The 25,203-nt window shown below is 36.1% G+C and overlaps 1 protein-coding gene across 1 annotated transcript in view; it reads right to left on the bottom strand.

Annotated features, from left to right (window-relative positions):
• Window positions 1–25,203, bottom strand: part of LOC140143825 (uncharacterized) — a 111,334-nt gene that overhangs the window by 4,692 nt on the left and 81,439 nt on the right. The window contains exons 17-32 of the mRNA XM_072165943.1: window positions 17,498–17,644; window positions 14,753–14,899; window positions 11,115–11,218; window positions 9,973–10,183; window positions 8,730–8,844; window positions 8,258–8,410; window positions 7,589–7,778; window positions 7,379–7,427; window positions 7,049–7,224; window positions 6,040–6,352; window positions 5,269–5,379; window positions 4,902–5,059; window positions 4,659–4,772; window positions 4,047–4,117; window positions 3,728–3,768; window positions 2,870–2,966 (exon numbers count right to left, since the gene is read on the bottom strand). Coding sequence (XP_072022044.1) covers window positions 2,870–2,966; window positions 3,728–3,768; window positions 4,047–4,117; window positions 4,659–4,772; window positions 4,902–5,059; window positions 5,269–5,379; window positions 6,040–6,352; window positions 7,049–7,224; window positions 7,379–7,427; window positions 7,589–7,778; window positions 8,258–8,410; window positions 8,730–8,844; window positions 9,973–10,183; window positions 11,115–11,218; window positions 14,753–14,899; window positions 17,498–17,644 — 2,197 coding nt within the window. The remainder of the gene's footprint in view (window positions 1–2,869; window positions 2,967–3,727; window positions 3,769–4,046; window positions 4,118–4,658; window positions 4,773–4,901; window positions 5,060–5,268; window positions 5,380–6,039; window positions 6,353–7,048; window positions 7,225–7,378; window positions 7,428–7,588; window positions 7,779–8,257; window positions 8,411–8,729; window positions 8,845–9,972; window positions 10,184–11,114; window positions 11,219–14,752; window positions 14,900–17,497; window positions 17,645–25,203) is intronic.

Here is a 25,203-nt window from a genome sequence, read left to right as displayed (position 1 = left end):
AAATGTCGTTTTTTGTCAAATAACTCAAAAACAGAATGTTGTATGAGCTTCATATTTCACAGGATTTGGAAGTAGACAATGTACTTAGGAATCATAATACAATTGTTGATAAAGAAATTGGTTGGTTCAGGTAGTGGGCACTGAAACACCCCATACCCCAACTTACACGCATTTAATGAAATTTTTATGCTATATCTCAAAACCGAGAAATCGTTTCAAACACATATCTCGTAATTACGGCTCTAAGCTGCCTAATTCATTTTTAAAATTAATATTAAAGTTCACCTTCATAGCACTTGTCAGATAGGTGAATGGGCGTTAGAAAAAAGAAAATTGAGTTTTAATTTAATACTAAAACCGCATGTACGTTACGATTTGTAATGAAGTAAATAATAAACTACGACTATCTTCAGTAGATAGCATTAACTTGTTTTTGATATGCTGTAATAACTATCTTCAGCAGATTTGTGCCTCACAATTTTGTGTATGTATAATGTGTGGGGGTGTGTGCGTGCATGGTGTAGGCGTGGGATGTATGTGGGGTAGGGCGGAGGGGGTTTGTAGGACTATTATAAGATCACATTTAAATCGGAAAGTATTTCATTTGGGAGTTTCTGGGAAAGAAATAAAGAAATGATTAAATAAATTAATCAAACATAGAGAAAGAAAGGAAGAAAAAATAAAGCAAAAATGTATACTTCGTGTATTTATAATAAACAAAAAATTTCACCGGGTTCACCGTCGCAAATAAGAAATGAGACAGAAAAAGTGATACCTCCTGGGAATAGAACCCAGACCCTCCGGTTTATAAGACCTCTGCCTTAACCACTTGGCCACGTGAGCTTCGTGTTTAATGTGCTTGCAATTTGAACTTATAGCGGCCACTTCAACTTTTTTTCCACGTTCATGTTTTTATTTATTAAAAATGTCTTTCGTTCATTTTTTCATTGATTGAAACTAAGTATTTTATTTAAAATGTATTTCGTTCATTCTTTCATTGATTCATTAATTGATCTTTCTTTCGTTCTTTCTTTTCTTCCTTTCTTTCTTTCTCTTTCTTTCTTTCTTTCTTTCTTTCTTTCTTTCTTTCTTTCTTTCTTTTTAATACAAAGAAAGAAAAAAAAGAAGCATAGAAAATAATGAATTCATAATTTAGCAATTATTCACGCAATTAAACCACGAATTAGTCAAAGGGTGTAAAGTGGAAACCCATAATGGTAATCTGTTGGTAAACTGCTGCATTGAACAACGTGCATACTGAGCAGTTTGCCCTGCATTGATATTAATATATACGTATAGATATCTATTTCAATTCAAAATGGCAAACTGCTAACAAATTTCATAAATGCGATCAATGTGTCATTCCTTTTGTATTCAAACATTCTCAATTGGTAAAACCAATGTAAACGAACGTCACGCTTCATGAAATGAGGCCTAAAAACCATAAAAGGTCGATTTTGGACCATTTTGTCACTATGGTCAACTGATGCAGTTTGCCATTTGCACTATAATACAGCTTTACACTTTCCCCGACACCTGACTACTATAAAAGACCAAAACTGGTTACTTCGACTGCGAAATGGCAGCGTGGCGCAACGGCTTAGTCCTTCGACTGGTAATCTTTTGACTATTGATTGATGCGAATGGTTCGAGTCCCCGTGGTGGTCGATTTTTTTCTGTAAGTGTATTCAATTGTTGTTTTCTTTTTTTTCTTTTTTTTTTCTCACCGCAAAAGCGTATTTTATTATAAATAATATTCAGAAATGAGTTGTTTCATATTGTTACATCATAATCTTTCTGATTCGTTGGGATAAGCCTATACTCAGCAAACGCAAGTTTTACAGAAAACATTTACATGTTGAGTTATATTATACAGGGTACAGAACGTTTTAATAAAATTCAAAAACATTTTGGAAAATATGCTGCAAACATTCTTATATTTTTTTAAACTATATTTGTAGTGTTTTTAAATTATGAGACAAAAACGAGATTTTAGTCATAATTACGAAATGTGTGTAATTTAGCATAGGAGGTGTTTTCAGTGACCATTCCCTAAATAATCCAATATCTTTATCAACAATTGTATTATGATTCAAAGGGATATTATATACTTCCAAATCGTGTGCAATATGAAGCTCATACAACATTTTGTTTTTAAGTTATGGGACAAAATGACATTTTAGAGCAGTTTAGAGCTATAATTACGAAACGTGTGTTGTTTAGCATAGGGGATGGTTTCAGTGACCACTCCCTAAATAAAAAAATTTCTTTATCAACAATTTTATTATGATTCTAAAGCATATACTCCACTCTCAAATCGTGTGCAATATGAAGCTCATACGACATTACGTTTTTGAGTTATGAGACAAAAACGAAATTTAGATGAAATATTTTGCATTCGGTAGAGACAATCAACGAAAAAAGTCTTGGAACGCTTGCGTGTAAATAACGGAAAACTGTCACCCCTCTCCCCGTGCAATGTTGAGAAATACCAAAGTCTTCAGTGGTTTCCCAATGTGTTCCAACATTGATTGATGGGGAGAGGGGAAGGGGAAATCATTGTTGTAGATGTCATGCTTGTTCCCAGGCAAATTATACGTCATTTCCATGATCATATGAGATTCTGAACGGAATTTCGACAGAGTGCACCAAGCGTTCCAAGGACTTTTTTCGTAGATTGTAGATCTAGGCTGATTGGGGTCATATGCCTATAGAGGTGCGTTATTGTATAATGCTAAAAACTATCATGCTTTTTGTATTGAGCCATGGTGATCAATGATTTTCTGCAAAGTGTGCTGAGGGCTGTGCGTTTGGCATAGCGCATTTAAATCACCTCGGATTTGTTTTAATGGTCGCGCGCTACACTCACATATCATCAGCACATTTATCAGGTTTCGGCATACGATAGCCACTTTTCAGCATCGAAGTAAGATCCTTGGAATCAATCTTGGCGTATGGAGTGCCACCTATGTATTGAAAAAAGTGGCATCAGTCTTTAGTCTTTCCTATTTCAGTGCCAACACATCTACGGCTACCAAAAATAAGGGTAGGTTATATTTTATATCAACAACATTCTTGCTAGCTTCCAATCATTTCCGTTGTCTTGTCCTGTTCTACTTTGTGCGCGCGTGATGCAGACCACTCATTATAAACGACAATTTAGTCATTTTGCCTTGGCCATAGACCAAATGAAGAGATGATATATCGGAAGGCTGAATTGCGTGTGTTTTTTTTTAAGAATCCATTTCCGAAATGATTTAGTAAGTCTTGGTAGACAGACGTTTGCCCAAGAAGCCGCTACTTGTCTTTACGCTTTTCAAATGTTGAATGTGTTTTCTATTTACATGTAGGGTAATGGTCGAGCTCAATGCCAAGTAACATTTTCTATTAAAAAAAACATTTCTCATTTTAATATGAAAAAATACGGGCTTTTCTCTTTTGTGTCAAAATGTTTCTTTTGAAAATGTTCAAATACTAATATATCAGTTCACTAACTTTGCTTTTGTTTTACTTTTGACTACACATTGACAAGCGTTGGCTTCTATCTACGAGAATTGGCTGCTTAATGTCTTCAAAAGACGAAACTTATCAATTAAACTTGACACATGATCGTCTCATTGTCAATACCCAAGAAGTTACTGACGATCGAAAGTTATTCGTAAATACGATTGCTTCAAATACTCCAACACAAATTACTGATAATAAAGTGGACAATATTTCGCCTTACCTAGAGCACCTATCTCCCACAACAATACGCCATAAGACCAGCTGGAAAAATGTTTTAAAAATAAAAGATGCATTGTTAAGAACAAAAATATTTCCATTGGCCAAAAACAAAAGCAACAAAGTAAAAGTACGTTAAATTTATTGGACGAATTGTTTTTTGATGAAGTGTTGTTTTCCCCTGAAACGATTTGACCAAATTATGTGCTGCTGTAAATTTTCATTCGAGCTCACTAATCAAACGAGTCTTATATCATGCTAATTAAAAATACAAGCGGTTTATCATTCAAAATAAACATAAACACACTCCTGTGTTTACTTACACATCGCTCTTCGTCGTGTATGTTGCAAATTGAATTGATTCAGGAGCCATCCAACGAACAGGAACACGTGTCTGGTGGGAGAGTTACGTAACAAGGTTGTCAGAATAAAAACAATTATATCTTAGCTTATAGTGATAACATTTTTGCCATCGACTAAGAATTTCCGAGAAATGCATAAATTTTAAAACTAATTTTGTATTTAGTTCACCGTAGGTGATTTTGTGTTGTAGGGATAACACTGTAAATCAGTGTAAATGCTTTTTAAATAAAAAATTCTTATTTATTCAGCACAGTAAGAGATAAGCATTTCTATATCATAGATATTCATATTTCTCTAAGGAAATGTGAATAAAAGATGTGTTCATCTGCTACATGATGTGTACCTTTACATGAAAACAAAATCGACCTCTCTATTGTATTTCTAAATGACAATCTTTTCTCACATCACTAAAATATTCAATAGAACATTAATTTTACGTACCCAAAATATCAGCAATATACCTAATACCCCTAGTGGGTACATTATTAAGCACTTATGTAATGTGCTGTTTCCCTCATTTAAAAACGCAACATAATATAAAGTTATATAGTATTTCTTTGTATTTGATATACCTTGGATTTCTTGACATAAATGTCTTCATCTCTTGACAGTCCAAAGTCAGATACCTTGGCGACAAAGTCTTCTCCTAGAAGAACATTTCTAGCCGCCAAATCTCGATGAATTATCTGTTCCAAAGATAGCACAGAATAATTAAAGGCTAATGTTATGCATAGGTACTATTAAATAGAGCATGAATAAGGTTATCTTATCGATAATATATTTTACAATGGATAAAATAATAGTAAGTACAGTACCCCGATATTCTCAAGATGCTTCATCCCATTGGCTACATCCATTGCAAACTTCATCAGTTGCTCAGATCGGTCAAGATATGTTCCATCTTTTCGTATTTTCCTCAGATAAGAGCGCAAATTACCGTGTTCAATGAGCTCAAGTGCCACGTAAAGTGTACCTTAAAATATGAATTTTTGAAAGAAACTAGTGTTAATGTCTACGCGTTTCTTCATCAAATAAAAAGCGGACAAATGTTTAGAATAATTGTCGCATTCCAATTTATGGTTTTGTTGCAGCTGAAGATGGCACACAAATTCTGCTCGACCCAACTTTTTATTGCCAACACACCCCCAGAAAATAGAATGGCATGTCCCTTATTAAACGTACCTTCATGTTTACATGCACCTATCAACGTAACAATATTAGGATGACGCCCAATTTTAGTCATTGTGCCAAATTCATCCATGAAATCCTTTTCCTCCATCAATGATGCACCTTCTGAAGAAAAATATTATAAGAAGAAAGCTTCAATTACTTTTTTCAGTCGTCCCACGCATCTGCAATACACATATGTAATCCGTGCCACTTGGTGGTCTTTATAATGACCACTTAATTCTTAATTTAATGATAATATTTGCGACCAAAGCAAAAACGGCTTTGTAGTGTAACAGGGCTTGCAGTGTAATAATTTCAATAATGCGTAACGTCGCCCTCTGTAGTCAATATAGTATACTAATAATCGAGGACCTGCACAGTTTATGATTATTTGCTTTTCGTCAGTATTCACAACAAAATAAAACTAATATTATTGTAATAAGCCAATTCGGAATTGGAAGTTTGCAATGCATTGTGGGACAGTTTTTGCAGTGTTGGGACACTTTGCCTCTGACCTATTGGGAAAATTCAGAAAAAAAAAAAGTTTTTGCGCAAACAAAATATAATCTAAAATGTTTTACAAGAATGAAAACAAACCCAAAAAACGTTATTATTGAATAAATTAATTATTTAAATATTTTTAATGATAACATTATGACAGTGATAAATAAATTAATAATAATTACAGCATTTCCCTGATATGTCAGAGATCAAAGTGTCCCAAAACTGCTCTCAAAAACCGAAAGTTACAATGGCGATTGGGCTTATTTGATGATTTCTCACCTTTCAAAGACTTCACAGCGACTTTTGTAACACCTTTCAACCAAACCACGCCTTCTCGTACTTCCCCAAAGTTGCCTTCACCAAGAACAGTTTTCCCAAGCATCAGCTTATCCCATGGGATTTCCCAAGGCTCTTCTTGGACGTCAATGTCTGTTACCTCATAATCTTGCTGTCCAGGAATGATGGGATTGTCATCGCTTGTAGGTTGGTTTGTAGATGCAATCTTTGGTGAAGGAGATGGACGTTCTTCATTGGGCAAATATCGTAAGTTTGATGTTGAACCTTGATCTGTTTTTGTAGTCAGCTTGAAGTCCTGTAAGAAAAGTATTTTGTAACTCAATAAAATCCTTAAATGAACACAAACATTGACAGAATCTAGTCAATTTTAGAATTTTAGTATGTCGGATCAGGATAAAACATGGCAACGCTCCCCATTGTATTTGCCAATGGTTGCTTCAAGAAAGTCCTGACTGGTTTGAGCGAGACCATGGTAGATATTTTGCTTGACACGGATGTTCAAGAACAATATCTATTATTATATAAAGACCGCTTAAACATGTGACGTGCGCATGGTTGTCAAAATTGGGGACGTGGGTCTCGATTTCCCCATCTGCTCGAAAAGTTTTGATTAGCTTATCGCCGTAATTGGTATCCCCATATCCCCACCCACACACACACACACACACACACACACACACACCCACCCACTATAAAAAAAAATAGGTGCCTTTCTGTCACTGGATTGCAGCATGGTAAACAATTCCATTCCTGAAAACGAAAACTAGCTCCAAATTCGACCATTACTTTGTTGGGGTGAGTCCAAGTGTGTGAAAATATTGGATCCAAAACAAAATAATGATAAAATTGGATAATTTACGCCCAATGTTTATTGGTCTCGCTATGATCTTAAAATTAAAACTTATAGCTCGACCAATAAATATGGGCTTAATCGATCCCATTTTATATCACAATTTGGTCCGAATATATAAATCATATACTATTGTAATACCATTTCTACCGCTACGTTGTCCTTGCCCAAGTTGTCATCTGGACTTTTCTCCTTTTCATGTCTAGTCATCTTTCGCCGTTTGAAAAGCACCACCACTACAATAACTATAACAATGCAAACAAGCACTCCTATAACAACTCCAGCTACAGTTCCTGCTATTGAAGAAGCCACCACTTCTACGTGAAAGAAAATTGAACTTTAGGATTTAAAAATCCTAATAAGTCATATAAATGGGTTCGAAAACAAAGCATAAACACCCGGGGATAACATTTCTCTAAAAATCGATATTAATAGTTCGTAATACCAACACGTACACATGCATTTTCTTACCGTTAGTAGTAATTGGAGTCGCAAGAAGTGGGCTAGATCCGTACTTGACCTGTAGAAAATATTTAAAAATTGATATATTTCCGAACTTATCCACATAAATTTGATCTGATTAAATTACATTAAAGGAGAATTGTTGTAGTTATCATGAGCATGTGCACCTGTACCGACCCACACTCTTTTTTAATTAACACTCTATTAACATTGATATACCTCATCTCCCACAACCACATAAGATCTTGTAAAGGCTGTATAGTCAGTTGCAGCTTGCACTGGACCATTCGTGGCTTCTCGTATTTCTGGTTCTGCTCTCTTTCTTATGTTGGATCGTACATCTGTGTCATTACATGAGGTTTCTATGCCATCTCCAATTGTCACTATTTCGCTGTCTGTAAAACTATTTCTGTTTGAATTAGTTAGTAGAGACAAAGCATGTTAGGCATTACAAATTCCTATCCATTTAAACAATTTTATACCAAAAAAAAACAACTTTCGAGCGCCTTTTTACATGTAATTAGATGGTTAATGAACTTAAAAATCCGCATTGTTCATAATCGTCATAATCGCCGTATAAAGACGAATCGCAGATAACTATAATCGTCCTTTTGTTTTATAATGAGGGCGGTGCTATCACTTGCTTTGTGATATTATAGGGACGGCTTGTAGTAACCTATTTGTCAGTATGCTGAAATCACGACGATATGTGTGCAAATCACTTACGGGTGTGAATTTCGTCATGGCTGCATTCATATTCCATCAAATAGTACGTATCTTTTAGAACCATATTGCCAAGTTGGGCTGACCTGGTCAGGCTTTGCTCTCGTCATAAAATTGAATATCATCTTACAGTGTTACTTTACATTAATATCAAATAGTACATACCCTTTTAGAACCATTGCCAAGTACGGGTAGCCTGGTCTGGCTTTATTCTCGTCATAAGATTGAATATCACCTGGTGGGTATGCCTCATCAGGATCAACATTGGGATCATAAGCTTCCCCTTTCACCAGTGGTACAATGATAACTTCATAACAACTGTTCCATGTAAATAAATTGATTTTGGTGAAATATTGTTAAGCTGACAGCACAAAGTAAACTTGCAAATCCCCCTTCCCTTTAAGAAGCGTTCGTAGTTATAAAAAAAGAAAACACATAATTATTTGTAGAATGACCTCAAATGACCCCTAGATGACTTTTCCCGTTTGACCAAGAAAATAATAATTATTCTGGGCACTAATAATTGAAAAACAAAGAAAGAAAGAAACTAATTTGTACAAAACAAAGAAAAACTCAAACATTATGTTCAATTTATATGTAAACAACACTAAAAGACAATCTTTTCTTTTAATCTTACCTGACATAACCATTCCTTTTGTTTGGTGGAGGAATCATTAATTTGAATGAGGTTTGTGTAACAAGGTTAGGAGTTTCTTCAGGCAGAGGCTCTATTTGTGGTGGTGGTTCAGGTTCTGTTTGAAGTACACACAACGCATTTCTAATAACACAATTCATTATTCATGACTCTCTGCAATGTAGCTGTTTAAAGTTACAGCAACTGTTTGGGAATGATTTACCAGATTTGACATACAACACCACTAGAGAATCATCAGTGAGTCTACCAACAGTATTACAGAGATTGGTTTGTCTGAAATATTTTCTCTGAAATATTCGGTTCAAAAAATATACCGTTGATGACCATGTAGCTCCTTCGCCACCAAGACAAACCGGGTTGTTTTCATGAAGCCATTCGGGTTAGAGACACATTAAAGGGCATTACAAAATTAAATGATCGTTTTGTACCATCATCAATCACATGACAGCGGCCTCATTCACACAAGTCAAACTTACTATTTATAAACAAATTTAGACAGCATACTGAAAATTACGGCTTTATCCAGAACTGCAGATATACAATTTTTATTTACTTAAAATGAAAACGATATTTGTGATGCGATCAAGCAAAATCAGTCGGAACTCGGCAATAATAAATTTTCAGTTTCTTATAGGATAGTAAAAAGGATTTTGCAGAAACCCCCCATGGAAATTGAACAACCAGTTCCAAAGATATGAGCAATTAAAACGCTTCAAAAACAATAGGAAACAAAATCAAATATTGCCTTTGTTTGGCTATATCACAAAATAAATATTTCCGAGTTCCGACTGATTTTGCTTGATCGCATCACATTTGTTGTTATGTTATGTGACAAATGGCGCAAAATTCCGATCATTGATCATTGTGACCCAGTTAGAGGGAAAAAGCCCGGCCCCTCTTGTTACACTACTACGTAGTGTGTTATTTCATTGTGAGTATTTCCTTCTGCTGCATGTTGAAGTCCCAATTCTACAAAACCTCTGAACAACAGTTTACATTACTCTCCTATATATCCGCACTAACTTGTACAATAGTTTATTCATTTTTTGAAAACCATGTCACACAATAAAATTAATATTGTCCTGAATTTGAGGACGGCAATCAGTTGACATCTGTGGCTAATTATGTATGCCCCCTTCTAGCATTCAAGTAAGAGAGTAATTGCCACAACAATATGAAAGCTATTTAAGTTCAAGCTAGTATAAATGATTCTATCAGAACTTACCGCCAGATAAGGTTTCACAAGATGCAGACTGCGATTTATCCCCCTCTCCTGCGTCTGAACTAGCAGTAACTTTGTATGTATATATGGAGAACGGAATCTGGACACTCTCATCAAAAGTATATGACCTCTCATCAGGATTAGTTATTAATACTGGATCTCCTTCTTCTGGTTTTCCTGCATCTTCACCACGGCCTTGACTTGTGAAATAAATCTGCAAGAAGAGGGTTATAATTCTTTATCATTATAATGCTGTTTTGCCACTATTATAGTGAAAATTTTAGTTGTGTAAAGGTTCGATTCTTCAAACTAAGCACGATTATACATTAGAGTGTCATCTACAAATGGGGCAAATACATAATAATACCACTTCCAGATTTTTGTAGGTGACCTCAGAACCAAAATAAAAAGATTTTCACAAGTAAAAATACATTTTAACACAAACAAATTATACCAGCATCCAATTTTTACTGTAATGTCTGATGGTCTGACACAGCCAGGGAATCTGTTTGGGACCATCTGTATGAATGGACTTTTACGTTCTATCTCAGAGCTGAAATTTAAAATACCGAGTGCCATTCCCCCATAACAGATTTAAAATGCTCCAATTTAGCCCTTTCTTCTGATAAAGGCATGCAATAAGTGCATAAACGTGTTTTGAGCATTTTTAAGAAGAAAATTTAATTTGATTACAGTTATCTGTTCTTATCGTTTCTTTTTTAAAGAGCAGTAGTTTTGTTTGAGTTTCATTTTACATCCTTGTCAATATGTGTCTTCATGTCTGCTTTATTTTAAGCAATCTGAAGTGACCACATTTTAAGGTCACTTCAATTTGGTCTACTCATTTCGTTGATATCGGTGCAGTTTCTGCTCTACTGGATTTCATTTTTACTTTTAACTTTTTATATTTTGTTCACAAGATAAGTAAATCCCTAATCATGAAAAATATGAAAGTGCTACTATTAACAGAAGCAGATGAGGATTGAGGTAGGGCGTTTAGAATAATCCTCATATAATAGGTCTGCTTCTTTTTAGACTAGGCACCTGATCCTCAAAGGTGCGTGGCAGAAAAACAATGGTAACACCTGCAACTGCTGAAATGACACACCAAATTTGGTCAGAAAATAGCTAGTAACATTACAAACCTTATATTGTACGATCTCTCCATTTGGTGTTGTAGGCGGTTCCCATGTGATTGTACAGTCAGTCCCAGCTTCCGTTGATTTAACTTCTATTGGTGGTGATGGATCTGTAAATTTATAACAACATTATAAAAATTTAGATGTAAAATTTACAATGAGAGTCAAGAGATTTTCTGTGCAAAATATTCAAAAAGTCAGACAGTCTATGCAATGTATAACCATTAATACTTAAAGAATAAGTAATTTGCAATGCTTTTAAGCATTAAAATGAAATAAGCATGAGCTATTGTGATCAAAGTGACATATCTTCTTCTTATGTTCAGTTGGTATGCTCAGACTTGCTATACTTAGCGCCAGCTCCTCACTCTCAGGGGTTTCAGAGATTCTGTTTTGCTTTGTGACAGAAACACTGACCAATATTGATATTCATGATCTACTGCAAATGGCCGTCATGTTTGTGTACGTTTTATTGTCTCCATTCATCTGGGTATATCTCTAATAACATTATTAACCATCGTGACCAGAGAACCCTACATGCTTGTTTTGGTTACTTCAGTTGCTGTGGTTTCTGTTTTGTTCATTCCATTTTTGAAGACTTCTTTTGACTTGGCTTCCTTGCTCCAATTCATGTTTGTTTGCTGTTCATTTGGTGGATCAGTAAGACAAACAGACAGATGTCCAAATAAGTAATAATGCTAATTGCCCCCTCCCCAAGATACCAGGAATATTACAATTTGCACATCTTTCTTCAGCTTCAGCCCAGATCAAATTAACTTCAATTTGGGTCATGTTAACATTGTAATTGCACATTATTACGACCTTCAGATGTATCTATGCCAGCAAAGTCATTATATGATTGCAAGTCATTGGGATGATTTTCAATTTTACTTTCAGTAACATCTTGCATAGTATTGACACTGTTTAATTGAGGTATTATCAGATCTTCTTCTGCTGTGTATTTATACTAGATATTAAGTGACATTCATCCACTAATCAACACATTTTTGTAACACCGTGGTGTTCTAAGCTAGGTCCTTGTAATGGGCATTCCAGTATGTGTTGCATTGTTTAGGTCTTATTGCCACATTCACAGTTCGGCGGACCGGTGTATAAGCCCTATCTTCTCATCGCTACCTTGGATAAACCAACGCAAGTGCGGGAGCGGCTAAGGCATTGTCATCTATGCTATGGTGCCTCGGCTCCTGGTGGTAGGGTTTGGCCACATCTAGCATTTGTTGTGTGATGACTTGACTTTTTACTTTCCAAATCTTGAGTCTTGCTGCTTCTTTAGCTGTCTCAAGCAGTGGTACACTACTGAAGAAGCTCTTTCAGTTAGCTAGTGGCTTGGGTGTGGTCATGAGGGTGGATGTCTTTCATATGTGACTTGTCTCCGGTGTTTAGCTTTACTGACCACTGCTCGAAGCTTTACTGACCACTGCTCGAAGCTTCACTTTACTGAAGCCAGCCAGCAGCCAGTGATGCAGCGACAGATATTGTGAAGAAATGGGGAGCATGCATACTTGGCTACAGAGAAACGTGAGGGCTAATGCTGTTGTGCGCAAAGTTGTTGAACTTGCTTCCCATTTTGTGAGCTTCCAAAGCATGCTGTTGCGTGTACTCACTTTTGCTTGTGTCATCTCAATATGTAGCTTGTATAATAAGGCTCCGATCTAGGGTGATGCCAAGTTAGATTTGGGGAATATTGCAGTTTGGCTCCAGACCATGTGATATTGAGCTGACGATTTGACTCCTGGTTCCTAAGGTGAAAAGCACCAACCTGGTTCAGATGGTCTTTCTCATATTATGGGTTGAGGAGAGAGAGTGCACCTGCAATTCCTTGATATCCTTAAAGTAGGGATAACCATCAAAATTTCATGTTGCCCCTATTGCTACAAAAGATTGTTTTCTGGATAGAACTCATCAACAGAAGTATTTTGGTGGTTAAATGGTCAAAATCGGACAAAAACTTTTCGAATTATGAATTTTCAAAGTTTCCCATTCGGACCGGTCATTGGAACGAAATAAAATGACAAGGTCCAAAAAATAGCAATTGGGAGCAAAATTGGCATAAGCATATATTTACCTTTATATATTTCTTTATTTTAACATATATGCAAACATGAAACAAGCATATTGTGAAAGTATCAAAGGGTTTCTTGTGAAATGGCACTTTACTAGTCAATGGCATAAATTATTTTTTTTTTTCAAACTGAGGCATTGAAATCATGCATTTAGAGAACATTTGCCAAAAATCATCCAAGATGGCCGATATGGCACAAAATCAAAATTGCACTAAGTCCAGGTGAACTTTTTTTTTCACAACCAAAAATTTCAATGTTATTGGTTTTAATATGACCAATTAGTAGGTGTATGCAAACAAAATCTTCAGTGTCATTGAAGGTCATTGACTCATTCACAACAATCACTCATCATGCTCATGTGTGACTTCTAACAAAAGGTGCTGGTTCCCATAGTATTCTTCATTCAAACCAATTCAATGCATGACCTCGGAGTCACCTGCATGACTTTCGCGGGCTATTTTGAAACAGTTATGTCTGCACATTCAGGTACTTCTTTTGAAAGTTCTAAACAAGGTATAGCCAGCAGCAAGTTGTAGATGGTATAGGCCTAAATATAAGAAAATGTTTAGGGTTGAAATCAGGTGAAAAATACATCGAATAAGCACGAAACTTCACATTTATGTTCAGAAAGGTGTCTTCTTAGCATGATTCGAAAGGAGTATGGAAATTCTAAAGGGAAGCTGGTGATTTAATTTGTAACTCGAGATCTACTTGTTCAATTTTTTTTCCTTTTTACAGAGGGTATGATAGAGGTATTACTGGCAACTCTGCCAAATTACAGCTCAGTAGACCACGTTTTTCACCTGAAATTATTGACATGAATATTTTGTGCCATTCTTGAGCAGTGCTGAACTCAGCCACTGGCAATTAAACGCACTGTGGCGATGGACCAATTTTGACTCGCACTTACAGAAAAATGAAATAAGTTGTGTTGCTGTAATTTGCAAGATAGTTACAAAATATAATTGGCATTCACTTCCCCAATTTTTACAGAAAAATAGTAAAAAATAAAAGAATGAGATCAATTTAGAAATGTCTGTGCAAGCAGTGCACAGTTGAGCTCCCTGCATGTCTATGGGAGCGTTCTAATCAAGTTGATGGTTCATTGGTCATCCCTACTTAAAGTCTTTGCCCTGGGATGTTATCAGCATACCAGGCATATATGAAGCATCTTATAGTCAAGTCAGTTGTTTGGTAATTTGGTGTAAATGTTGTACAAGGTGAAAGTAAACTTCCTTTTACATGTTTTAGGGACGATTGGGCTGCCGACACCAACTACTCACCTCGCTACTCAACATTACAAAGAATCGCCTGCTGAACTTATATCAAAGATTCTATCTTGTCCGAATCTTATAATCATCAGGTGTAAATATGCATACAATTCTTAAATCAATGTATAACCATAAAATTGGTAGTTTTGGAATATAATGATTCAACGTAAACTTTATTGTCAATAAAAAATGGTTCAAAATAACAGCTATAATAACAAAACAATCACAATAGCAGCTATAATAGAAGGCTCCGTGAATAGACAAACTGATTTAGGATTTTAAAACTTACTATCTGGAGCTGTTATGAAGGTTTGCGCATCAGATGGAATGCCTTCTAACTCCTGACCATCTTCTGTGTTGACGGCTCTGACAAGTACACTGTATTCTGTACCTGCCAGGAGGCCAGTGATGTCTTCCATAGGAACATTGTTTGCAGCTGAAATTCATAAATTGTATCAAAACATTTGGTTTAGTACTTAGGATAAAACAGGGTTTGGTTTTAGGTGATTTGTTATCTTATATGTCCTACTAATAATGAGGAGGAGAGCGTTGACGAGGAGAATAACGAAGAGGATGAAGAGCAGGAGGAAATAAAGTGGAGAAATAAAAGGATGATGATGAATACACTGCCAAAAAGAGGCAGATATATTTGTTTGGTTGTTTCTTTGTTTGTTTGTTTTATTTCTTCTTTCACCTGGGACAATTCTCTCTCAGTTGAAAACACAATTAATCATTTGTTCTCCCTTGATATATTCATTTTGTTTTTTGACATGATTGGTTATATATGTTGTTGAAAAATATAGTGGAAACTTTCAAGATTTAGTAAAACAGTCAAACTCAAAGCCTTAGTGCAGACAATGATCTCAGTATAAGTATTATAATGAGAGTTAAATTTAAAGAGAAACCTACCAACGGGTGAATGTACTCGGCAGTTTAATAAAATTAAAATAAATTTCGGATTTATATTGCACCTTTTTCCAGATCTTAAGGCATGGGGTATGGGCGAACTTGGAAGTACAGGTATCTGGAGAGTGGAAGCAACGAGTTACCCCAAATCACAGCGGCAGGTAGTGACTGGGCCGCCGAGTGCGAATATCTATTTATTTTGGAAGGTTCGTGTTTGTTTTAAATTTTGGGGCGTTTTTCCAAAATTTGATATATTTGGCAATATTTCAAAAAAGCGACATGCTAAAGACAACTCTTTGGGCACATACTTTGTTATTGCTATTGTACTTCTTTTCCACATTCCTACGTTACCATTCGCTTTGGTGATTTACTAATATTATATATTTTGTGACTGTAATTTGGCGTTTTCAATGCAATTTAAGCTTATCATGAAATTAAGAAAATTATCTGGTCGTCGGCTTTTGCAGACAACAGAATGCAGATTAGATGTCGTATTCCTCTATGTGGGTCACTTGATGATAAAATTACTTTGAATTCCTTGTAACAACACACACATTTTCGTCTGAAAACAGGGTTTCGGACTAAATTATGGAATAGCTCTAGTCTTCGGCGCCGTATCAAATCTCATAAAAAGGCCATGACTTGTTTTATATGTTTCCCGCACGAAAGCTTGCGTCTACTTCTATACTTTACTTCTTTGAAAACGTTGACCTTTAACCATTCTTTGTATAATGCCCTACTATGACATTGATATGTACACTTGATTGGATAATGTTAAAGCATCCACTTTAGCATCTGGTCAGTAGATAATCCTACAGGGATATAGTATAGTTTAACTATTGAGTGAACATGATGAAAGACCCATTATTGATTGCGTGTACACGTATAGTAGAAAATTATAAATAATAGAATAATAGAATTTTGTACCTGAAATACTAACTGCGTTTTTGCATTATGTATTTATTATTTATTTATTTAGGCCTATGCCTATTTATTTATTTGTTTATTTACTGACTTATTTCTTTATTTCATAGATTAGTAATTAATTAATAATATTTCATGATTCATCGGTTTATTATTGATTGTTGATAACATGAAAACTTGATTGATTGATCGATTGATAGCCATTTCACACATATTCCTAGTTTATAGGCCCTATTTTTAGATAAATAGGGCTATAAGTATCGAGTTATTCTATTCAGCAATATCAAGGATTACTATCAAACTTCTCGCAGCTAATAGTTACTTGGCTCAGTGGTAATGCACTGAGTTTTACAACAGGGAGGTCCCGGGTTCGATTCACAGCTCTGTCTGGTTTTTTTTTCAAGGCTGAGGAAAAAAATGCAATTTCTGAACTACAAACCTATTTGGCGCGCGATCTGAGCTGGTCCTTTTCTGATGGCTGTGTCTCTTACAGGCACACCCCCTCTGGAATCCAAACCAGGTGCAGCCCATTACACTGCAATGGTGAGTCATCACAATCAGATCGCATCACCTAGGCCAGTTGCAGCCGAACCTTGCGCACACCTATCCGCACTTAGATTGTAACATCCACCAATTTTCTGTGCAGCTCCCCAAATTTCATTGGGTGAAGGAAGTTTTTTGATAACCAAACAACTAATCACCGATTTTTTGAAAGTAGGAGGAACCGGAGATCCCGGAGAAAACCTGCGAGAGCGAGCATGGAATCGGGATAAACCAAATTCACATACAATCCTTGGGCACGGCCGGGGCTTGAACCCGGGACCTCAGCGGTGCAAGGCGAGGGAATGCTTTCTGAAGAGCAACATTAATGCCCGGCATTAATGCTTAGACTTGTGTTCCAGTCTGACTTTCTTTCTTGTTTTTGTATAAACATAGAGATAAGTTTTCACATTTTTCATACGTATATGCATGTATACTTATTAATGGAATCAAACTGTTATACTCAGTTACAGGTTTATTTTGTTACAGAGATTAAGTAAAAAGTACAAAATATCACAGTATAGAACAACTACACTCAATTGCTCTCTTATAATTATTCAATTGAAGACATTGATTTGTGTGGTACACATGGAAAACTGTATTTTAGCAATAATAAATTGAGTGTACCAAAGATTAAATCCTCACATAAATCACAGTCACTTACTTTCTACAATCCTTCTACCTTCATCCGATGTAAGCTCAATTCGATAAAATGCAATTGGTCCATTGGTAACACTTGGTGTATTCCATGTAATTCTCACAGAGAACTGTCCAATGTTATCAAATTCAACTCTAGTAGGTGGCCCAGGATCTAAAGAGATTTATAAGTTGTGTTCAATATTCATATATTTAAATAACAGATTGAAAGATAACAATTGCGAAATCTTTTATAAGTGATTTATAGGTACTAGTAAAATCTCATGCTTTATCAGCCTTGTGAAAACAAGTGCTGTACTGACATGTATAAACGGAGATAAAAGCCAAATCCCTACATATTGTTAAAATAAAATAAAGACCGTCTATTGTAACATAAAATGTCAAGTTTTGGCGATTTACACAAAATAGACATTGTTTTGTGTGATCTCAGCGTGGTAGCAGCTATATTTTTTTATTCTTGGATAATCTTACATTCACTTTCATAGATTTGCGATTACTAATATTGTAGACATCATGAAGTTTGACAAATCTGTACTTATTCCATAACACAAGATTACAAATTCCAATGCTAGTAATAATAGTTTTAACTATTATTACTAGCATTGGTAATAAATACTCATCTTAAAATTATTTATAGAGTAAAATAGAAACCAATCATTAAACATCTTGAGCATGGATATGCATGTAGTTTTTGTACGGTAAAGGCTCTGTGCAATAAATTATTCAATGTTATAGCAATGAATGTGTTAATGGAAAAATAATACTGAGCTGCCAGCAATGCTTTCTGGAATGCTTTCCTGTGAGGAGTATGTGTTTTATGGAAGGGGCAAGACCAAATCATTGAATGTTTTGATTGCTCTTTTTTTTCACTAAAATTGCACGGATATTCATCGGGTTTTTTTTGGTTTGTTTTCTTTTTTCAAAATGTTTGGATAATCGCAATAATGAATCCAATTTAAGTGTGGGTCAGGAAATGAATTAGGGGTGGCTGACGGTATTGAACTCAAAATTAGTCTTAATCAAGAAAACATGCAACTAAGTTATGTTTTGAGATTCTTTATCTGCAGGGATTTACTGATATTTTCTTAGAAATTCGTCATCTATGATTTTTTAAGAGATGTATAGAGGAAGAATTGAGTGCCAACATTTGTCATTACAATTCGTGTGTATCTTGTTTTTCCATGATATCACTACCGGTGTACACACACACGCTTATAAAGCAGGTCACCGTATTAAATTTATTTGAACATTCTTGTCCTATAACATCATAAAACAACTAAATGATACCAAAATACCAAAGCCATTGTGAATTAAAACCAGTGTGTTTATAGATTTGTGTACCAAAATAGATGCTACACGTGCACCCCGACATACTGAAGTCGGGAAAGTTCAAAAGGAGTAAAAAGAGACCCTAAAAACAGAAAAAGACAGGTATAAAACGAGAAAGGTCGTACACATAACCATATGATTATTCTTATTTATATCATATTATATGAGCAAAACAAATGTTGCTCGGAAAATTGAATTAATTCTTATTTAGGGACCGTTCATTATTTCCACCGGAGGGGGGGCCGGGAGAATACATGGGGGGGTCAGATGGTTTTTGTCAGGCAAAAAGGGGGGGTCAGATGGTTTTTAGTTATTGAAAGGGGGGGGGCAGATGGTTTTGCATCTCAAAAATCCTAGAGCTTCCGGGGGCTTCGCCCCCTGGACCCCCATCTGGAACATTGCCCCATGACCCCTGGCCATTAAATTTGCGCTTTGCATGTCTGCCGACACTTTGGTCCTATTCCGGACTTAAGTCGGGCCTCACCTGTTTTTCACCTGCCACGGTGTGAATTGACATAAATTTGCACCAAAAGTAAGTAATTTATTATAACATTTTGGAAAAATGGGTCATTGGGTAAAACATTCCAAAAAATTGAGAAAAATTCTAGATTTTGCTTCTAATTTGCTGAAATAAGAGAATTTTGAACCATATTTCATAAATATACATGTACACTGCCATTTTCGTAAAGAGAATTGCAAGCTGCTGCACAGTAATGCTGTGGTCAGACTATCAAACCCCACCCCGTACAGGTGTCATTTCCATACCCTAGTTAAACTACTAAGACTCGCCTAAACCACCATGACAGTAAACTTGGGCAATGTATTCAAATACATTATAGAAAAATAACATCATCATCATCATCATCATCATCATCATTATGACAACAAATTTTGAATCACATTTGAGATCTATTTTGACATTTTTAGATAATCATTTCACATTTTACATGGATCTAATTTGGACCTTCTGTGTCCAAGTTTGAGTCCCGAAGTCCGGCAAAAAGTACAGTCCAATTGATACATCAACATAGGCGTAGATCCCCCCCCCAATATTTTGCCAGGGGATGCTCCATACAATCATCCCCCCCCCCGCCAATGTTGACACCTGAATATAGGTTTCTGACCACATATTTGCCCATTTTAGCCCAAAAAGTGCAAATTTCCGCGCGCTTCGCGCGCATTTATTCCTCTTTTGCACCATATTTCATCAGTTTAGCTTTAAATAGACCAGGTTAAAACTGAGCTAAGTACCACTTGGAGAACCAGAAATTCTCATATGGTTTATCTGGACCAGTTTTGCATGGGGAACAAGAATTTCTTGGGTAAAAAGCCCGTAACCTGAGAACTTTTCCGTGAGGGCGCTTTTTTCAAAATGGCCGCCAAAATCCAATATATATGGTTAAATTAGTCACTTTAGGGCATATTTAACAAGATTTTGGATTTTTATTGATAGCAATAATGTACTACTAAGTCAGGTTATTAATATGGAGGTGACAGGAGTCACGGCTGAGGGCGCTTTTTTCAAAATGGCCGCCAAAATCAATGAAAAACATATATATGGTTAAATTAGTCACTTTAGGGGCATATTTAACCAGATTTTGATTTTATTGATGGCAATAATGTACTACTAAGTCAGGTTATTAATATGAAGGTAACAGGAGGTCACAGGTGTGGGTGCTTTTTTCAAAATGGCCGCCAAAATCAATGAAAAGCATATATGTGACCGTACAGCACGAATGAGCCGTAAATGTCCTCAATTGTATTCTGAGTTACAGTGTAAAATGGGCATGAAGGTCGTATTCATAGGTACCTCAATTGAATGAGATACACGTAGCACCAAATTGAAATACCTATGGATATGACCTTCATGCCCATTTTACACTGTAACTCAGAATACAATTGAGGACATTTACGGCTCATTCGTGCTGTACGGTCACATATATTGTTAAATTAGTCACTTAACTGGTATACTTAATCAGATTTTGAATGTTGTTATTGATAGCGGTAAAGCCTTAATACTAGGTCAGATTATTAATACGGAGGTAATAGGATGTCACAGGCGAGGGTGCTTTTTTTCAAAATTTTTGACAAAATTTGAACTGGAAAGTATGATATCAACAAAAAGCGTCATAAAATGTTACTTAAGTTGAAAAAAAGTAATAGTTGTCTTTGACTTTTTGAACTTATAATGAAGTACTTCAGGGTGGTAAATGTAGATTCTGATTTAAAATGGCTGCAATGATGACTACCAGAATTGCCTTTATGATATTAAAGAAGACCCCCAAAAGGCAACTTGTACACTAGAATGCCGCAAAAGTGTTGCTTACAGTGTTATAAATTGTCCGTTTTTGCATGATTTCACTGATGCATTCCTACCAATAGTTCTTGGACGTCCTCAGGCATTACCGTTTCAACCCACTTAGGTTAAGGTTCCATGTTTTCGTTCCACCCATTGTCAACAATGTTTCCACCATCGTATACAGTGACATCGGCTGCTGCTCTCTACTCTCTTGTAATGAAATTTGCGCGAAGGATATGCAGCGCCAGCGCCTGCTTACATGGAGGAAGTAAAGATATATCTGTAATATTTTTATCTTTTGAAAACTTTCGATCAAAGATATCGTATCTTGCTTCGTTGACATCTTTGTCCTTTATTCCGTATAGAAGTGAAACGTTCTCCTCTAGCTCTTTGAATAAACTTTCTGACGGAAAATCTAATACTCCAATGCCGTCCTGTATTTACCAGTGTTTGTGTCCAGAATTACTCTGTCTCCATCATGAATGAAATGGGATAAAGCAATGGCTGCAATGTCTATGTCTCCCGCATGTGAACGGATGATTACTATTAATACCCTCGTTATTATTCCTCACTGTATGCTTCCTGATTACTGCTAAGATCGAGAATCAAAATAGCATCTTGTTTTGTGACACAAAGGCCTTTAAATTGAGCGATATTGAATTAACAGCCAGCTCAGAAGTCATCCCTGATTGGATTTCATGCATTCACTGATTACAACTCAGCTTTTTTTTTTCGCAAGGGGAAACGTCAGTGCTGGAAACTTCTGGAGTCAAAGCCAAATTTTGTGGACACTTTCTGCACTTTGGAGTATTAGATTTTCCGATAGAAAGTTTATGCAAAGAGCTAAAGGAGTACGTTTCACTTCTATACGGAGTGAAGGGCAAAGATGTCAATGAAGCAAGATACGATATCTTTGATCGAACGTTTTCAAAAGATAAATAGATTGCAGATATATCCTTACTACCGCCATGTAAGCAGGCGCTGGCGCTTCATATCCTTCACGCAAAAAGTCACAGACAGCTATTACTTTTTTTCAACTTAAGAAACATTTCCTGACACTTTTTCGTTGATATCATACTTTCCTTCAATTTTGTCGGCCATTTTGAAAAAAAGCACCCTTGCCTGTGACATCCTATTACCTCCGTATTAATAATCTGACCTAGTAATGCTTTACCGCTATCAATAACAACATCCAAAATCTGATGAAGTATACCACTTAAGTGACTAATTTTACTTTTCATTGATTTTGGCGGCCATTTTGAAAACAGCGCCCACAGCTGTGACCTCCTGTTACCTTCATATTAATAACCCGACTTAGTAGTACATTATTGCTATCAATAAAATCAAAATCTGGTTAAATAAGCCACTAAAGTGACTAATTTAACCATATATATGTTTTTCATTGATTTTGGAGGCCATTTTGAAACAAGCGCCCTCAGATGTGACCTCCTGTTACCTTCATATTAATAACCTGACTTAGTAGTACATTATTGCTATCAATATAAAGCCAAAATCTGGTTAAATATGCCCCTAAATTGGCTAATTTAACTGTTTTTCATTGATTTTGGCGGCCATTTTGAAAAAAGCGCCCTCAGCTGTGACCTCCTGTGACCTTCATATTAATAACCTGACTTATTAGTACATTATTGCTATCAATAAAATCAAAATCTGGTCAAATATGCCCTAAAGTGACTAATTTAACCATATATATTGGATTTTGGCGGCCATTTTGAAAAAAGCGCCCTCACGGAAAAGTTCTCAGGTTACGGGCTTTTTACCCAAGAAATTCTTGTTCCCCATGCAAAACTGGTCCAGATAAACCATATGAGAATTTCTGGTTCTCCAAGTGGTACTTAGCTCAGTTTTAACCCGGTAAAAATATCAAAATTTTTCGAGCGCTTTGCTTTTCGAGCACCAAAAGGTGCTGGATTCACTATACTTTTTTTCAACCCCATCCCCCCATGTCAAAAAGAAATCTATGCCACTGTACATCACTGATTTATGGTAAGATGTCACTACTTTTTACTACTTTTTATTCCTTTTAAAGGCATAATTTTTCAGTCTGATATGTGGCAGTGACGTGATGCGTTGAGGCAGCTGATCCATGTTCGCATCTATTGCGCGTCATTGCGCATGTGCATACTTCAGCGCTTTAAGTGTCCACTAGCTACTTGAAGCTGTGCCTATAATATAAATGAAATGCACACTGACATCACTGCTACATGGTGATGAAAAATGGTAAGTCAGCCATCAAAGGTCTGTGTGGCACATCCCTGTAACCAAAATTACAAAGACCCCACTCTGCATCATGCAGCAATACTTTCTATTTCGGTGGGGGGGGTCATATGATTTTCATGTAGCTCGGAGGGGGGGGTCATATGGTTTTTATTATCGGAGAAGGGGGTCATATAGTTTTCGGCAGTGACTTTCTGTCTGCTCCCGGCCCCCCCTCCGGTAGAAATAATGAACGGTCCCTTATAAAACTTACTTGACTGTCTTGTTTTGGTAGGTGGTCCGGGTACAACCATGGTTTCACTTGCTCCTACTTCATTAGTACATGTCACATTTATGGTATAATCAGTGTAGGGTGTCAGCCCTGAGATGTTGTAAGGTGTTGTTATTGGCGCCATGATTACAGCTTCCTCAAACACTCCATCTGGGAAGACTTTATACCCAATGGTGCAGCTTGTAACATCTGAGTTTCCAATGAATGGAATTGTCCAGCTGACTTCAATATCAAATGCACTGACTGGTCTCGCTGTGGGAACGGTAATCTCAGGACGTTCTGTAAATATACAACAAAAAGTAAATATAAATTAACTGCATCTTTTGTGGTTCCAAAGTGGGAATACCCAACCTCCCGCCTTTTTAAGCATGTATCCATTTCTAGAAAGTCATACCACTCATCCCAACTTATTCCTGGTACTTTTGAGACCCTCGATTTAAGTTCATGAAAAGAAAAATGGAGGGGTGTTTTCAAAACACAGTATTCAGGCATGGGACTACGCATTTATGAAAAAGTCTGGAAAATCACGGAAGATTGGACAAAAACACCTGAAAATGGGCTGAAAATAAATAAAACTGCGGAAATTTTGACATCTAAAAGACTGGTTCCAGAGTTTTGACTGGAAATTCTCATGCCTGAGTATTAGTTATCTGAGGGGGGGGGGCTAGATTTGTTGATGGAAATGTTAAAAATTTCACTTCAGTAGGGTGTATCATGCTATGTATGTGTTCTTCATGCGTCATGTGCACAAAAAAATCTGTTTGTACAGCAATTACACTATAAAGTTGAGCCTTGAAAATTGAGTCATCAAATTCTCCTAATGAATATATTTTGTATATTACATAAAACTGTTGATTTGACTTCATTGATTGTGCACCAATTTGATCAAAGTGACCCATATACAAGGTGGTGTAAAAACAATATGCACAGACTGTAAGCTGCTAACTGATATCATTACTTACCTAACACGAGCAGAGCATATTCTGCAGAATCATATCGCAAGTCATCAGATTGCACATTAATGGTGTTTGTTATATTACAGGTGTAGCTACCGTTGTCACCACGTTCAATGTTAAAAATTCTTAAAACCCTGGTAGTGAACAGATCTGAATCTTGAGATGGAATGATGTCATATTTGTCTTCTGTTCCGTCAATCCCAATTCCATTCTGATTATACCAGGCGATTTGAGGGTCTGTGTTGCCGTATACTGTGCAATCAAGGTCAGTAGTGACACCAAGATCTGCCTCTACTGCAATATCACCATTTATGATTCTTCCAGGTGCTGCAAGTTAAAGTAACATGAAAGTAGATTAATAAGATATACACTGAAAAGGCCCACACTTTGATTGATTTAAACATAGCAGAAATATTCACTTGAGATTGATTAGCTTTTAGTGGGGTCTAGCCTCCTAGGAGTACATCAGACACACAAAATTGCATTCTGAAAATGAGGAATGTCTTTCTGATATCAAATAATTTTTAATTTTTGAAATTTGAGATATAATACAAATTTTCTGGCAAAGTATTCAAAATTGACATCTAATGATATGTATATGTACTTTAAGTGTATGTAGCTGA

Source organism: Amphiura filiformis, chromosome 1 (genome assembly GCF_039555335.1).
Source record: "Amphiura filiformis chromosome 1, Afil_fr2py, whole genome shotgun sequence".
Lineage (NCBI taxonomy): Eukaryota > Metazoa > Echinodermata > Ophiuroidea > Amphilepidida > Amphiuridae > Amphiura > Amphiura filiformis.
This window is presented reverse-complemented; position numbering and strand designations above follow the sequence as displayed.